The sequence below is a fragment of the Emydura macquarii genome, unplaced genomic scaffold (assembly GCF_026122565.2).
Source record: "Emydura macquarii macquarii isolate MOO-44397 ecotype Brisbane River unplaced genomic scaffold, CSIRO-AGI_Emac_v2 contig_629, whole genome shotgun sequence".
Classification (NCBI taxonomy): Eukaryota; Metazoa; Chordata; order Testudines; family Chelidae; genus Emydura; species Emydura macquarii.
In genome coordinates, this window is record NW_027130766.1 from 2206733 (window position 1) to 2224010 (window position 17278).

The 17278-nt window shown below is 41.4% G+C and overlaps 1 protein-coding gene across 9 annotated transcripts in view; it reads left to right on the forward strand.

The window, feature by feature from the left end:
- Positions 1–17278, forward strand: part of TANC2 (tetratricopeptide repeat, ankyrin repeat and coiled-coil containing 2) — a 492680-nt gene that overhangs the window by 195304 nt on the left and 280098 nt on the right. For all 9 annotated transcript variants that reach the window (XM_067540990.1, XM_067540986.1, XM_067540987.1 and 6 more), the window contains one exon: positions 14039–14110. In XM_067540990.1, the coding sequence (XP_067397091.1) occupies positions 14039–14110 (72 nt within the window). The remainder of the gene's footprint in view (positions 1–14038; positions 14111–17278) is intronic.

Below are 17278 nucleotides of genomic sequence, written 5' to 3' on the forward strand. Positions count from 1 at the left end.
GATCGTTCATCAAAATGTTTAAAAAACAAATACCAGTGTTATGGAAATTCTGTAAATCGCATAACAGAGATTATTCCAGTGCACTGTGGAATTGTGTGTGATGGCTAAAAATTTTCAAAAACATCTAACTGATTTAGGAGTCTGTATCCCATTGAAAGTCCATGAAACTCAGGCTTCTGAGTCAGCTAGGTAAGTTTGAAAATTTGCTTTATAGCCCTATTCAGAATTTCTATATAATTGATTTGTTGGTTATTTTTATTCATAATATTTTTATTTTTGTTCTTTTTGATCAGCAGAAGAATCAATATTAGTTAAAGGATTAAAAATGCACATTTGATCCTTTTTTTGGTGGAGGGTGTGTGTAATGGAATTGGGTGAAGGGTTTTAATATTAATTCTGCTTATCGATAAGGGCATATCTACTTTAACTAAATAAAAGGTTCTGAATACATGTATATAGAACCCAGTGATACCCTTCAGCATAAAAATATAACTGGATATTCATTGTTATTCCTGTCCACTAAGCATTCACAATCACGCACGCAGAGTCTTGAGACTAGAGTTTGACTAGGGATAGATTGTCTTCTGGAGCAGTCTTCATTGGTAGTTTGGATGTCAAGCTGTCTGGAGTGGCTCACAACTGTGAGTGCCTAATTCAGGCAGACTGTCAGAAAACAAGGGCAGTCACCCCCAAACTGGTGGTATGTTCTATAGTTAAATTTCACCAAGCTAGTAACAAATGTGAACTCCTAGATCACTATACCAGTCTTACCATGGAGTCACAGACTCTCCCTTTAGACTCTCTAGTCTATTTTACCACCCAGACAAACTGGACTTTTTGATAAAAGATCACTTAAACCAAAAATCACACCACATCAAGTTTCTCCCAGTCCCAAGAGACCAGTCATTTATCCCCAGTTGAATTAATATTCCAGATCTTACCCCAAAGACAACACTGGCAGCCAATTCTATAGTAAACTAACTAAAGATTTATTAGCTAAGAAAAAAGAATGAGAGTTATTGAGAGGTTAAAGCAGGTAAAATATATGTACAGGTGAGTCCATATGGTAAAAGAGATGCAGTAATCTGCCAGTTTCTCAAAAGTCACAGAATAACTCTGGGGATGTCCATTTTCTAATTTAGTTATTCTGTTCTGTTAGAATCTAAACAATCCAGAGATAAAGGATCTTTCTTTGAATCCATATTTATAGTATCTTCACATGGAAAGCAAACTGACAGAATCTCTGCCCACGTGGCTTTTCCTTTGATGACAGTGAGTGAGGAATACACTTAGCCTTTTGACTGCCGACCATCACATAATGGCACTTGTTTTAAATTAACATTTTTGGTTAAAGTCCTTAAGTCCTCCTTCATTAGCATTTCACAAGATTTCTTTGATGCGTTATTTAGTTTCATGGGTATATACAAAGTAATGTTTGCTATTTCATTATAACAGGAACAGATAAGTGAAAACAATACAAGTAACATTCCACTAGTTTTCATGAAGTTTAAACAGCTGAATACACACTTATACTTTACTTACTTTGATCTATACACAGAAGTAAATTAGTCCGGGGTTCTGACCTGAGCTGGCACCTGGTTTGCCAGCATCACACTGGATGTTCTGAATCTCTGTTGTATCTCGAGATAAACCTTCCATACAACGTTTCCACTTGCACTATCACTTTGCATAATAAACTTTCCACAGTTGGAAAGCTGTTATTGGATTATTTTTCATGTTAAGGCAATGATGATATAGTTGGGGTGTTGGTATTTTTTTTTGCATTCTGAACTTTCGCACTCCGTTGACTGAGTACTGTAAAGTTTGCTTATTGCTGCTTTGTGTTTTAGCAAAAGTTGACCAGTGAGCTAGTCATCTGTCTGTTTTTCTAATATAAAGAAGAACAGAACAAAAGTTAAAATTAGTACATGTAAAACAAACAAAACAAAAAAACTTTTAAAAATCACTTTCATAGAAAATAGTGATGGTGGATGGAAATGGAATTCTTTTCCTTAATATCTTTCTTATTTAAGTAGTGAAAGTAATGTTTATAAAGGAGTCAGGATACAGGCAGTATTAAAGGTTGAAGTTCTTTGTATAGGAACTGGCGGATTATAAATTAGACTCTGTCACACACACAGTTTCAATGTAGCAATGCCTGCATGGAGGGATTGAATTGTGTTAGGAGACGATGTGATCTCCTTTTTTATTAAAACCCTTTTTGGAGTGATTTTAATAGCTATGTCCATTTGTTAGAAAATATAGTTATTTTGTAATGAGCGAGCAGTAAGAGAATGTGTTGTTAAATTATGTAAACCTTGTTATTAGGGAGAAATTTTGGCTACTGTTATACTATCTCTACCTTTTAGTGATGCATTTGTACTATTCTGGTCCCCTTCTTCCTTACCTTTGTTTTACTATCCAGCTGGGGTACAATTTTACCCCTTTTCAGGGATAAATTTCCTGTAGGCAAATACTGAATAGCTGCCTTTAGAGCAGGTCATTACTTAGCCTGACCTGAATCTGGTAGAGAATGATTTGCAACTGGTTTTCCTGCACAGGTCTGAGCCTCTGTGGTGCTGCAAGCCCCTGATGAAACAATGAGACACAAATTCTGGAAAGGGAACTAAGCTGGTCGTTCACATGGCAACAGTGCCCAAAAGTCATGGGACTGATCCTGCTACAGTCTCTGTGTTGTAATTAGCATGCTTTCATCCAATAATTTAACTTTACATGTGTGTATTTCAGAATCCTGATGGCGGTTGTGAGTCTTTTGAGCCACATTACATTAAATATAGTATGCACAAAATACACCTTTCTTTCTGCAGGGATGACAGACTGGGTTGGAATCAAATCAGTTTTTAACTACTGGACTGGTTTATTGTGGGTGTCCTGTGTTTTCCAAACAGTCCTTATATAGTGGAGAACACCGTATAGTTCAGATTTGTACAAATATTGACTCAAACTGGTATACGGGAATGCTCTTTGTTAACCGCTTCAGAGAGCTCTGGCATATTTAATGCAGTCAGGTCTTGCAGCAGATTTCCCAGCATGCAGTAAGAAATCTGACCTATCCTTGTACCTGCTGCTAATGATTGCTTTGTCAGATAAAAAGGAGATAAAGAACTTTTTTTAAAAATAGGTACCTTCTGTGCTTTAAGGACAGTTGCAATTAAAGAAATAGCAATGTCAGGCTGATTACATTTATTGCTGTTTTTATTACCTCTGTCTTTGCTTTTATCATAAACATTAATACCTGGAGATGAGGTGGAGCTAGAGGCTGTTATTGCTGACATGAGATCAAATTGGCTGCAGATTGCATCTTCTTTGTATTCAAAGATTGGTCTGGTAATCACTATGTAGAGGTTTGTGCACTGGATTAATTTTTTAGGATTGCTCAAAACTCTTGGGGGTTTTCTCTTTCCCTATGGGCAATCACTTCAAAGAATGCACTTGTCTTGTGCTTTTGGGGGATTTGTTGTGCTGTGGGATTTAAAGGGATAATTGATAGAAGAAGAAAAACAAGGAACTAGAAACAGAAGACACAGGTAACACAGACCCGTTTATAATCTGTGCTGAATATGTTACTATACATGATTATTATGGTTTCTTATTCCCTGTGTAACTGGCAAAAGGAATTTAATAGCAATTGTCTGTCTGTAATAGGCTAGCTACATTCTAAGCTACTCAGATGGCCCTCTACGGAGTTTTGACCCTCCTCCCCCCGTCTGGTATATCTGAAGGGAGATTATACAGCTAACAAGACATTACATGAAGTGAATCCTACTGAAATTGAAGAGAGCAGTACGCTAATCTTTGCTGATTTCATGGCTGCCACTTAGCACTACAAATACATAAAAACCTTAACACAAACACTCCCTCTTTAAGTGGTGAATACGGATTGCTGTGGTAGGAGATTGTTGTGCTGTGTAATTCAGTTCCTTTGGGACATAAGCAAAAGATAACAGACAACAGTTTCTCATGGTAACCTGTTTAGCAGTTTCTTAACTAGTCTTATAGCAGTTGGTACTGATTTTATTTTAAACACCTACAACTGCCCACATTTTTTTACTCTACTATCAGAAACCTTTTCTATCTTCTAGACCTTACACATAAGGCTTTGTCAAGACATGTAGTCTTTTACCATGGTTAGAATTCACATGCCCAATAACTTTTGTGTAGTTCGAAGCGTGACATTGGGTGCAAATTATTTAATGAGCTAATTTACATGTTTGTAAATAAGTTGCATAGAACTGTAAGGTCTATTTTAAAACATTTGTTTGGATTTCCTGTCCTGGTGAATGAAACCTACAAGCTTTCCACACTTACCACCTTGCTAGCAGGTCTCAATTCTGATCTGGTAGGGAACTCTCTTTTGAGGTAATAAGGGTAGTTAGGACTTCTTGGTCTCTGTGCTGTCTGCTGATCAGTGCAAAGGGTGATGCTCAGTTTAAGAGATTAGAGCTGGAACTGAGACTAAAATTTATCTCATATGTAGGCTGCCGATTATCCACTAAACAGGAACTGCTTTTAATACCTACTGTGTTGGGCAGGATTCATACTGGCAACCTACAGCCAAAAAACTCAAGCTTATTAGCAAAACCCTGGGGCATCCAGTCCCCTAATAAATACACTTTCAGGAGGGATGTTTGGCTTCTCGAAAGATAAGTTTATTAAATTAAATGTTAACCATTTTCGAATTTACACAGACAGAGTCTTCCACTCTCTACACACACAGGCAAAATCTTTCACACATTGCATTCAGTTTTAAATACACTGTCTACCACATGCTAATATTAAACGGCAGCTCCCATTAACTAAAATACAAACACTAAATATATAACACTGAAATAAATATTAACAAACACCTAAAAGCACCTATAAATACCGTGTTTTACAATATAAAATTATTTCATCAACAGGGTCCTTAGACTAACATATATATATATATATAAAAATACACCAAAAAGTCCCTACATTAAAAGAACATGACTAAAGTTGCAAAGTCAAATACTCAAGAATCAAGAAATGCCAGAACTAAGGTTACATGTGCAATATTTTAATTTGGCCCCTTAGTGTGTATGCATTATGACACAGTCTTTAATTACATGATCATACTATTTTTTCCACAGGACCCTGTCCTCATTCAGTGTGGAGAATAGACTATGTTCACTTAGTGAGAAGCCATTCAACATTTTGTTTTCACCTCATTGTTCAATATGTGCGCCCCATGCCTTATTTACTACCCACAATTAAACCTGGCTCTGAAGACAAAATTATTAATTTCCTCATGGGCTCTTCTTTGGTGTTCATCACTGTATCGGAGTGCCGCACAAACATTAATTCTTCACAACACCCCTATGAGATGAGGGGTGATATTCCCATTTTATAGATGAGATACTGAGAGATTAAAGTAAAAAGTATCCACTGATTTTGAGTGCTAATTTGAGACACATAGAACCTGATTTTTCAGCATCTGTAACTTAATATGTTCAAAACTCCCTCCCATTAACTTCAGTTACAGTTTTGAATGCTAAACCTGTAAATCAGACTTCAGATTCTCAAGCCAGGAACCCAGAATATGAGGAACACACTATTAATAACCACCTGTGAAAAGTTTGGTTTAAGTGACTTGCCTAGCATCACATAGGAACTCTGTGACAGAGAAAGGGATAGAATCCAATGAGCCCCTCCTTTCTCTTCTTGCAATCTCCTGCCTCTTTCAGTACACAAACCTGATTCGTCCCCTGGGCACATCCATCCTGTATGCTGAATGAGGTAGAGATCCCATGGAAACAAGCATGTAATTAAACACATAATCATGTAATTAAACACTATTGTAATGCATATGCATAAGAGGGGGTGGACATGAATTAAGTTTGCACAAACAATTCTAATTCTGGCATTTCCTAACTTTTGAGTGCTTGACTTTGCAACCTCAATAATAGTCTTTTCACACAGATTTTTTTAGAGTAATTTCTGAGTTTAAAAAACAAACAAACAAAAAAAAAAACCCCAAGCCCCAGCAATCCCATCATCTGGGCATCATACTGATACCCACATGGATCACCAGCAGGTATGGAACCTTCAGATCCAATGCACAGACATATGCCTCTTGAGCAAAGTGTAACTGATAGCAGTCATAGTTTATTATTCTCCATATGACCAGCTAGATGGGGAGGAGATGCAGACTTTGCTGGTGGGTTTCATAAATATATGCAAATGGCAAAGGAATGGGAAGACTTAAGAATCTACTCAGCATGTGCAATATGTGGTTTTTACAAATACTTTGGCCATATTTGAGCAGTTTTTCATTGTGATGAGAAAAGACACATCTCTGAATACAGAGGCCGCCCCCTGCCAAATTTCAAGTCCCTACTCCAAACGTTGGAGACATAAGAGCATTTCAAATAAAATGTTGCTGGAGTTTTTAACATGGGCAAAACAATGTATTTTTCCCTAGTCCCCTTTTTTGGAAACAGCTGAACCCTTTTTGGCTGAAATTTTACAGAGAAATTCCGACAGAGATAGACACTGGGCATGTAAAATTTCAGCTTGAACGGTTAAAGTTTGGCAAAGCGTAAGTAACTGGAAACAGGAACTTATAATGGGAAGTGTCGGGAACTTTAATGTTACCCATTTTAATCTAAGGAGTTAGCCAGTATTTGGAGCTTGTTGGTTGTTTCCATTAGGAGGAGAAATTGATGATGGATTCAGTATTTTCTTTGATGCAATCCTGTTTATGTATAGAATGTCCTATTTCCCTAAACACAGTAGGAATCAAACAGGAGACCGTTTCTTTGCTCAAATGCTCTTTCAGCCAGAATTCCATTCAAAAGCACTCTTAAATTTTTGTCAGGGTCATACCAGAAGTGCTTCTCTGGCTGTCTTTTAGGATTCCTTGCTCCGTCCTCTGAGTTTCTGAGGTGTTTTTCTTGATTCTTGCTCTCACACATGCAGCTCTAATAAACAATACCCATCCTCCAGCATATGCATTCTGTCTGCAGGGAAAACCCCTCAAACTGCATAGCTCATCTCCTACTCCAGCAATGCATGTGGCCTATGTTTTGAGAGCTGGCTCCTATTGTTTCAGCTATCTATTCTGTAAAGGGGCCTAATTGGCCAATGCCGGGCGTCAGAGGGAATGAACAGAACAGGCAATCCTTGAGTGATCCATCCCCTTCCTCCACTCCCAGCTTCTGGCAAACAGCGGGCTAGTGACACTCAGAGTGTGTTGTTGCATCCCTGATCATCTTGGCTAATAGCCATTGATGGACCTATCTTCCACGAGGATCCTCTTCCATTTTGCAGCTTTGGGAGTCCTGGCTTTTATTCCTGGATCTGGAAATGGAGTATTATCTAGTAGTTAGAGATAGGGTCATGAGTCTTCGTTAAGAAGGGTTGCAAAATGTATTGAAATAATTAGAAATCATTTGTGCTGGAAATGTCTACCATGGGCTTTTTACCATGTTTAAATACAGGTCTCAGTGGCAGCTAGCCTCTTCTGCAGCAGTAGTTTGGTTTTTTTTCTTTTTTTCCTTCAGCATTTTGAGGCCAGCAAAGTAGCTGCAGCAGCAGTTAAAAACCTTTTCTTGGACTTCTGGTTTTCTTAAATTGCACTGTATTTCCAGTGGTGGCCAGCAGTTGTCTAAGCAAACATTTTTCTCTTCTCCAAACATGACATTAGTTTTCCTTCTGTAACAGCCCACAGACACATATCCATTGCTACAGTCTATCTGTCTACCACAGTTGTGCATGTCTATAACAAAAGTGTATACAGTTACATACAATCCCCCCAAAAAGAAGAACTATCTTAAAAGAAGATTAAGATTCCAAAGTTAAGTACTCGAAAGTTAAGAAATGCCAGAATTAAGATTGCCTGTGCAAATTACTTTCTTAATATTGTGATATAGCAAGGGCAGAGGTCAGCAGGAGAGTATGCCTATTTGCAAACTGGGAAGCTTAAGGCCCCTCCCCCAGCCTAAGGGGAGGAGCCACTGGACCCAGAATGCAACTGAATGCTTGGGACAACAAATGAAAAACCAGAAAGGGACGTGGGGGTCACAGGTGTAAATGAAGGAAACCAGAAGGGGACAAAGGGAGGTATGTAAGCCACAGAATGATCAGGGCTTTATTCTCTGCAGCCTAGCCAGAGTCAGTAGAGGGCAATCAGGAGTAGCTGAGGCCAATTGAGGCCCAGCCAGCTGCCTGATAAAAGCCCACTGCTCCAGAGAAACAGGGCACAAGCTGGAGAAAGTAGGTGTGCTGTGCTACGCTACGCTACGCTACGAGGAGCGGACCAGAGTATAGCGGAAGTGTGGAAAAGCAGAGGAGTCCCAAGAGAGTTACTGAGCCCAGGAGAGGCTGTCTCTCTTTGGGATCTTAATTTGGTCTCACCTACACTCACAAAACCACCTTGTGAACACTTGGTTGAGTGTTCTTTATATTAGTTGTTTCTTAAGGTGACATTCTTTATTGCCATATCATCAAGAGTGTGAGTGAATTAAATACGTTGATAGCTGATCCACCATTTATGTTTTTTCATAAAGATAACATAGTTCTTAGACATGATCCCAGGTTTGTTCTATACACACTTTTTTATTAAACATTATTCTTTTGATTTGGCTTCAAAAGTCAGATGCTAGATTTGGAAGAGTGGTGCTTCAGTCTCTGTTCACTTAGGATGCTGGTTTTTTTCTCCATGTTAGTTTCAGCACTGCCTATCAAACTGCCCATAAATGGGAATATGGAGAGCCACTTGAAGAAGAAATGCAGATTACTTATAACTGGAGTTTTTTGACTTGGCTCTGCATACTTACACTTCCCTCCCACCTTCTGCTGTTTCTTCTGTTCTGTATCTCTGGGTTGATGGTGGAAGGAACTGAGATAATAGAGAATGCTGTGCCCCTGATAGCCTCACCACATTCAGAAATGCTGAGCAGTTGGGACAGGAGGGTGTGTGAGAGCACGTTAATGGACGGTGCTTGAAGAAGGCTCTACCATTAGGTACTCTTAGGCAGATCAATACCAATAAGTGTGGATATGCAGAGCCATCTTGAAGAACTTTGATTACAAGTTAACCAAACTTTGTTTCTTCAAGATATTTTGTCCAGCTGGTTTTCATGATTCACTTTCCTTCCCCACTATTACAGAGTCTTTACTCCTCTGGTATTCATATTGGTGAAGGAACTGAGGGACAATTGAACCCACTGTGTCCTCTGTACCCTCAGGTGGGGGTGGGAGGACACCTAGGGCGCAGGCATAGTGCCCCAATGGACACTGCTGGCCAAAATCAGCTGATTTTATGCACATGAGGTGCATGCACACCAAGACTGGACAAACACCACTCAAAGAACCACAGTTATTGTAAGGTAAGTAACTGTTCTGTATTTTCTGTCTAGTCAGTACATCAGTTTTGTGGAACTGCACATACTTGTATTTTTAAAACAGTTTATTATGTATATTTTGTCATATTACACACAGTAGCACAACTCTTATTGGTGAGAAAACATTCCATTTAAAATTATTACAAAATTTTAAAGATAGTCCTAGGAACAAGATTTTCATGCAGGATTGCAAGATCAATCTGTTCATGTGTTAGCTCTGCTCGGAATTCTATACCTGTGCACTAACATTCTGAGTTAGTGTACATCCCATTTTGAACAGTTGTGTCATAAAAAGTGGGCACTTTACAATATTGCAGTAAGTGCCCTCCGAGAGTCCTTAGGGTTTTTGACTGGATGAAAGCATTCTTTTTTGCCTGGGCTGTTAGACCTTCTGAGCTTCTTTTGTATTGCAGATTAATGGCACAAAAGGAGGGGGCTGCTTTTTCCAGATGATGGGGTTGCAGGGGAGTCTAGGACTAGGGGTTTTCCAGGAGTTAAATGTAGGGGCTTAGTATAGAATGTGTTCAGGCGTTTGGGTGTGTGAATGTCCTGGAGAGAGACAAACATCCTTTCTAAGATGGGGCAGCAATATCTTAACTGAGGTTTCTTCAAGAGGAAAAGTTGCCTGTGTGAAGTTAGTTACCACCTCTGTTCAAGGAAATGGTACATTTTGTGAATAAACAAATTACGCGAAGATGATACCTGACTCTGTGTCACCTAATTCTGTTCCAGGCCTCGCAACCGCCTCCCCTCGTTAAAGGGGCAACGATATATTTATTTTAAAATTTAAAAAATATGAAAACCATCTCTGTTCTACTGTTTGAGTGTGATGTTGAAAAGCGGATGAAAATGTGGTAGCCAGAAAAGGATACTGATTAAGGCAAAAGGCTTCAGATTTCCAATCAGCAAGTTATGTTTACTGACTTACCAAAGGAGATATAGTGAGCTATACCGTAACTGTTTCATTTTGTTTGATAGAGAATTATTGTTACCTCTATTAAAATGGAAACAGCCGTTTGGGATTGATATGATCCCATTGTAATGAGATGCAGATTGGCAGTTTGGCTTCCTTCCTTCTGCTCTTGAAGTCTATCACACTTCCTGTCATAAGAGACACATCCTTACATACAGCCTTTTGACTGCTAGTGCTACCTATTATCACAGTCTGCAGCAATTATGGGTCTACAACAATGGCAAGTTATTAATCCTTTCAGTGCACTGGAGGTTACAATGTTAAATACAACAAACGGGGACTTATCTGATATTAGTGAGCGCCGCTATGCAGTACAAATTTATGTCCAAAGGAAAATAGGAACTTTTTCAAAAAGTTAAGTCACAGAGGCATATAAGAAGGTGAAGGAAACATGTTAAGGATCTCAAGACAATAAAATAGAACAAATGAGGTAAGCAAGTTCTCTCAGGACTGTAGCACTTGCACAACTTTGGTACAAATCCATCTTAGATACAGTACATGGTTTGTAAAACTTTTAAACTTTGAGCCTATTCATCTTTTCCTCCCTGTCATCTTCCGTTTTTGTTTTAATAAATTAAAGATGCACAGGATTTTTCTTTGTCTCTGTATTCACTACATAAGTTTGTTAGTGGAGATTTCTGTTGCTTTGTGGAGACTCTGCTTAAAGGGAAATTGGAGGACCAGATAATTCTGTTACCAGTGTTGGTAATTGGTTGCTTTATTCATAGTAATTTTTTTGTATTTATTTGGTAATTTAAGCATCTCTATCTCCTAAATTCTAATTACATAGTTCTATAAAGAGCATTAATAAATGCTCAATAAATGCTGCGCCTGCTCAAATGTGCAAAAAGGAAGGGTTTTAGGTGAGCATGGGATCATGGTACACTAGCTTTCTCCCTTCCTTCCGTACTCAACTTCACACCAGCTAAAAGAACTGAGCTCTTGGAGAGGGGAGTGCACACTGCATCATTTTTCAGAGATGCCACTGCATATGTGTGCTGTGGCTGTAGTATAGCCCTCCCCCAGAACAAGGAGTGGCTTTAAGAACAATTTAGCCATTATATATGGAATATTCTTAATTAGATTTTCAGTATCTTTTAAACTACTGTGTTTTTAAAGTACCTAGGGAATATGCAGCTCTTTAATATAAATTATTGTGGAAGTCATTTTAAAGATAATTTGTGATGTTTTTCTATGCTAACCAGTAAAAATGTATGCTTAACACAACTAGTATTAGCTTACTTTGTTGTTCAAAAATGTTGAATTCAAGTATCATCAAACTGACTAGTAATATCACTGTTACCTAAATGGTTGTGGAGAGGCAATGTATAAAAAAGATGCTATCTGATACTCCGAGTAATTTTACTCCTTAAAAACCAATTTCATGGCACCAAATATTTCACCTATTCTTTTAATCTAATTTTTAAAACAATTCTAATAAAACTTTTGTTTTATTTCAGTACACTACATAATACTTTTTTTTGCTTTTATGATCTATGCTGTAAGTGTGTACCTTTTGATATTTTAATAATGTATGCCCTTTCTCACAGATATAAATTTGTCTTTGTTTTTTCCCCATATACTGTGATATTTCTTTAGCGCTCTTTTGTCTTTATAAAAAAAATCAATTAATTAAGTCATCTTGAATTGTGTTTTTATACTCTGAATGAAAACTCTCATTTGAAACTTGCAGAATTTAGAAACTGTCAATCTGGGCTATAGCCAGAGCGCTGTTTGTGATTTTCATTCTGTTTTAATCAAAATTATTTTCAAAAACCAAGGGAAGGAATTTTCCAGTAAGAATTTTATATTAGAACTAAAAATGTAGGTATATCAGCCCCAAATCCTCAGTTGAATTAGCGCTGCTCTGTGCTACTCTAATGGTATAAAGCAGCCCCTAAACTCAGTTTAGGCTATGTTTACACTGGTGGCGGCAAAATCGCCGCTGCCAGATCGATCTTTCATGATCGATTGAGCGGTCAGTGAGACCTGCTCAATAGATGAGGGAGTCGACTTAATGAGTCCACCTCCTCAACTAGCGTAGCGCTGAGTCAATGGGAACGCTTTTCCCGTCGGCTCAGCGCAATGTGAACAGCGTGCAGAAGCAGTCAACGGGAGTTATGCAAACTACTCTGCGTAATTTGTGTAACTCCCGTCGACTGCTGCCGAATTTCTGGGTAAGTGTGAACAAGCCCTTAGTCAACCCCAGGTGGATAACGCAGTGTAGTGTGGGGATTCTTGGATGTTGTAAAGCTGCTAGAATGGTTCCTATGGCATCCCTTCCTTGCAGCCAGAATAGAAAAATGACCAGGGAAAATGACATGGCTCGAGTTCCCCTGCACCCTGGTGCCACCCAGCTGCTATAATTGCCCTGTGGCCAGAAGCAGCTGACAGGAGTTACAAGGGCTGCCAAGCTGCTGTAACTTGCTTTGGGACTTGGCCTTGTGCACAGTTGTTCTAGGATCATGGCTCTTCCTAGCCAAGAAACAAAGCTTTGGGTTTTAGACATTCTAATACTAATTCTATTAATAAGCCCCAATTGAAGTATAGGGCCTCTCTCAAACCAGAACCAGCAGGATCATTAAAAAAGAAGAAGCATTTTTGCAGACAGCTACTGAGCAGGTTGTGACAAAGTTCAATTGATTTATCTATAGAAATCTTTTATATATTTTAATATAATAGTATACTTTTACTGCAACTATATATTTGACTTTTCTGTACACTCAAAGCTATTGGCCCAGTCCTGAAGTTCTTCAATAGGAGGTTTACATCAGTAAGAAGTTTAATCACTTTAAAACTCTTCTTAAAGGCATTAGAAGTTTTGCCTGGGTAAGGGCTAACTAATAGCTTCTGGATTGCACCCTGTACTTGTGATACTTGTATCTGTTATGGTTTTTAACATTCTGTACAACGAGGCTAAAGTAAATCTCAGACTATGATGCATTTAATTCCTAGTTCCTTCTTTCTGCTTTCACCATGTGTTTGCTCCCTGTACTGAAACATCTCTATTGATGTGCTCATCTATTGTTGCTAATCTGGTCAGCTGATCAATGAAGAGTGGCATGTAATTAATTGTAAAATATTTACATGTTCCTCTCAGCATCTGTCTGGCAAGATTTATTTGTTACTGTTTACTGATGCAGTTTTACTAAACAGTTTCAGGAGAAGATAACAAGAACCATCATTTTTTGCTGATTTGTTTAAAGAAGAATTTTCAAAGGGAAGCAACATTTAAAACAGTATTCCAGTTTACTGGTAACTGTGGACTTGTTTCACATATGTTAACATTTTTTATCTTTTTACAAAACTGTTCAAAACAAAGGAATTAACTGGCTCATGGAAAAAGCACAAGTTTGAGTCTGATTTTATTAAGAAGTCTGTAGGATGAGCAGAAAAAAAATAAATGCAGAACTATTTAATTTTTTTTTTTATTTTTTTTTTTTTGCATCTGCAAGACTTTATGCATTGTGGTTATGGTGGGCAATACAGAAATGAAAAGATACCATAAAGGATACAGTCAATTGTTTTTTCCTCCTTTTTAATTCTGTCTGTCACACAACAAAATTGATCAGTTTTTCTGCTGTTCCCAGAAGATAAGTGATGGTATTTGAGAAAAAGTTGCATCTATCTGACCTATCCACTATGCTGATATACTTATGCTGTTTTGGTTCTCATGCAGATGGAGGGAGCGAGGAGCCACCAGACCGAAGACAGGCAAGTGTAGACTCGCGCCAGAGCCGATCTGGGCAAGGTAATGCTTGTATCATTTTCCTTTGAAGTCTTATTTTTCTTACGTTAGCACTTTGTGCAGTGTTTTTCTATTTTGTTAAAATGTCCAGATGTTCTGTTTTATTGTAGCTTTTATTGTAATTTAGATATGCACCAATTTACTAATGATCATCAGCGAGGCACAAAATGATCCATTTTAAGAGTTGGAAAGAAGCTGGAATCAAGTACGGTCCACAATATTCTAGTGGGGGCCTTTCAGATAAATACAGGAGCATCTTTTAATTTCTGTATATGAACTTCACATCCTCAGTTCCTCGGGCTGTGAACTGGGGATCTCCTTGGGGGCTGGGGATGAAGGAGTTCTTCCTACCATTCCACAGAGCAGTAGCAGAGGCACTCTGGGGGCACCTATGTTCTTCATGGATAGTCAGCTTCACTCATGCCTGTGGCATACCATGGGTCTCCGGCACCCAGGGGCCATACTTATATTGCCTCCTCATGCCCCCCCATCGGCAGTGCCCTGTGGGGGAGGGTGTATCTGCGGGCCCGTGTCCTGCTCTCCTCCACTCCCTCCCCATCGTAAGCGGCAGCAGCAGTGTCGGCAGTGCCCCGCCAGGGTGTGTGTGTGTGTGTGTGTGTGTGTCTGCGGGCCTGTTTCCCTCTCTCCCCTCTGCTGTGCGGGTGGCGGGGGCTCCCCTGCGTCAGAGGGGAGAGGCGTGATGGGCTCTGGTCCCTGCAGCTTCCTCCTTGTGCCCAGTGCAGGGGTGGAGGAGCCGGGAGGATGCCCTGGCTGCCTGCAACAAGGAGTGGGGTGGCTCCTCCTCCGTGGGCCCGGCTGGCGCCCCTCCCCAGGCCAGCATCAGGGGACATGGCCCCCTGCTGAGTGTGTCCCATCTCCCTCCCCCCTCTCCCTCCATGCTCGGTACACCATTAATTAATGCCCGCAAATCCCCATTGCTTGATAGCACATGGAGAGTGTGCACTATCTTGTTTGGGCTCTGGAAATCGTGTCCTTTACTGCAAGGGAGCAGAAGGGCACCATTCTTCTTCAAGTGCTTGCTTATATCCATTCCATTGTAGGTATGTAGGTTACCGGAACTGTTTTCCCTTTAGCAGTACCTGTAGGGCCAGTTCCGGCGCCCCCTGGAACCCCGTGCATGTGCCGCGGTATATGAGGCGCCGCCGGCCCTACACCCTCTCAGTTCCTTCTTTTTGCCTATGAGGGTTGCTGGAACTGCTTTGGCTTACACCGTAAGTGCTCAATCCCTTTTGTTCTCCCTTAATCGTTTGTTGTTTGTCTTAGTTAGGTAGATTAAACCTTAAGTGTTGTTAGTAGTGGTAGTTAGTCACTTAGGATAGTCCCGGCTGGGACTTTGTTGGTAGCGGGGCATGACCCGGTCACCGGGTTTCAAACCATGTGCCTCCTGTGGGAAGGCCTTTCTGCTGAGCAACCCCCATGATAGTTGCCTAAAGTGCCTGGGGGAAGCTCATCGTAAGGACAAATGTAAGGCTTTCAGACCTCGGACCCAAAAAGACAGACACATCCACTTGAAAGTCTTACTAATGGAGGCAGCACTCAGACTAGCTTCAGAACCAACCCGTTCTGCTTCGGTACTGAGCGTGGCATCAGTAGAGAGTGCGCCATTGGCATTGGCCCCGCCTCGGCACCGGACTTCTTCCTCTCTGTCAAGGACGAAGCAGTGAAAGCAGTGCACAGAACAGGGACGCTCCCCTGCACCATCCAAGAAAGCGGGGTCGAGAATGGGGCCGCACCAAACCAGACAGTGGAGACTCGCTCACAACTGCCGGAGCCTATGTCTCCAACCAGAGAGCCACCCCCAACACCTGGGAGTGGGAGGGCGTCTCTGCACCTGCCGTCGACACCGGAGGTGTTTCCGGTGGCAAGGACCTAGTTGGCCTTACCCCTGCCCCAGCCTCCGCCCAGAGAGAAGGGGCCGGTGTTGCAGAGAAGTCTGCATTGGGACTCCCTGGTTGGCTCAGGCGATCTCCGGAGTGGGGAGGAAGATTTCCAACAACCCGGTCACCCCAGGTGGAGCAGTTGACATGGCGCCACTCTCCCAGAAGTTGCTCCATGTCATGGTCACCGGAGCACCCTGCATTGGCGGGGCATGGAGTGAGGTTGCCCTCCAGGAACCAGTCACAATCCCTGGCACCGGGCAAAGTTCGTTCCAGGAGGCAGTGCCAGTCTGGGTCGCCTGCAGGAGGCCGCTCCCCAGAGGGAAGTCAGCACTGCTTCCGCTCCCCGGCATTGAGGAGTTCACCTGCAGAGGTATGACGCAGAACCCAGTCGCAGGAGGCTGACTCATCACCAAGAGAGAAGCGGTGCCGTAAGTCATTAGTGCCAGGCACTGCTCCGGGCACTCCAGTTCGCAGTTGGAGCATGGTTCCCTGCGTTGGCACTGGTCATGGCACCGTCACCAAGTCTTGTTGTTATCACGATTGCTGCCACCGAGAGGCTGTTCTCCAGAGCGCCGGAGCAACTACAGATCTGATCATCGCTCCCTTGCATGGTGGGGCTGCCTTGGAGGCTCCTGCTGTATGGTGCCGAGTGGCAAGTTCTGCTATGAGCAGGCAAAGGTGCCACTTCTGGGGATAATTACAGCCCACTTAAGCTTTGTCTACAGCCTTCCTGGCGAGCGTGCCTGTGCAAGACATCTGCAGGGCTGCCACCTGGTCATCTGTTCACACCTTCACGTCCCACTACGTCATCGTCCAGCAGGCATGGGACGACGCGGCTTTTGGCAGAGCAGTGGTGCAGGCAACTCATCCGTAACTCCATTTCACCTCCGAGGTATTGCTTGTGATTCACCTACAATGGAATGGACATGAGCAAGCTCTCGAAGAAGAAAAAATGGTTACTTACCTTGTAACTGTTGTTCTTCGAGATGTGTTACTCATGTCCATTCCGCGACCCACCCCCCTGTCCCCGCTGCTGGAGTTGGCGGCAAGAAGGAACTGAGGGGGCGTAGGGCTGGCAGCGCCTCATCTACTGCGACATGTGCGCGGGGCTCCCGGGGGCATCGAAGCCGGCCCAACGGGTACTGCGAAAGGTAAAAAAGTACTGGGAACTGTGCACAAAGGCATGCACACACCTACAATGGAATGGATATGAGCAACACATCTCGAAGAACAACAGTTACAAACAAGGTAAGTTACTGTCTTTTTCCTT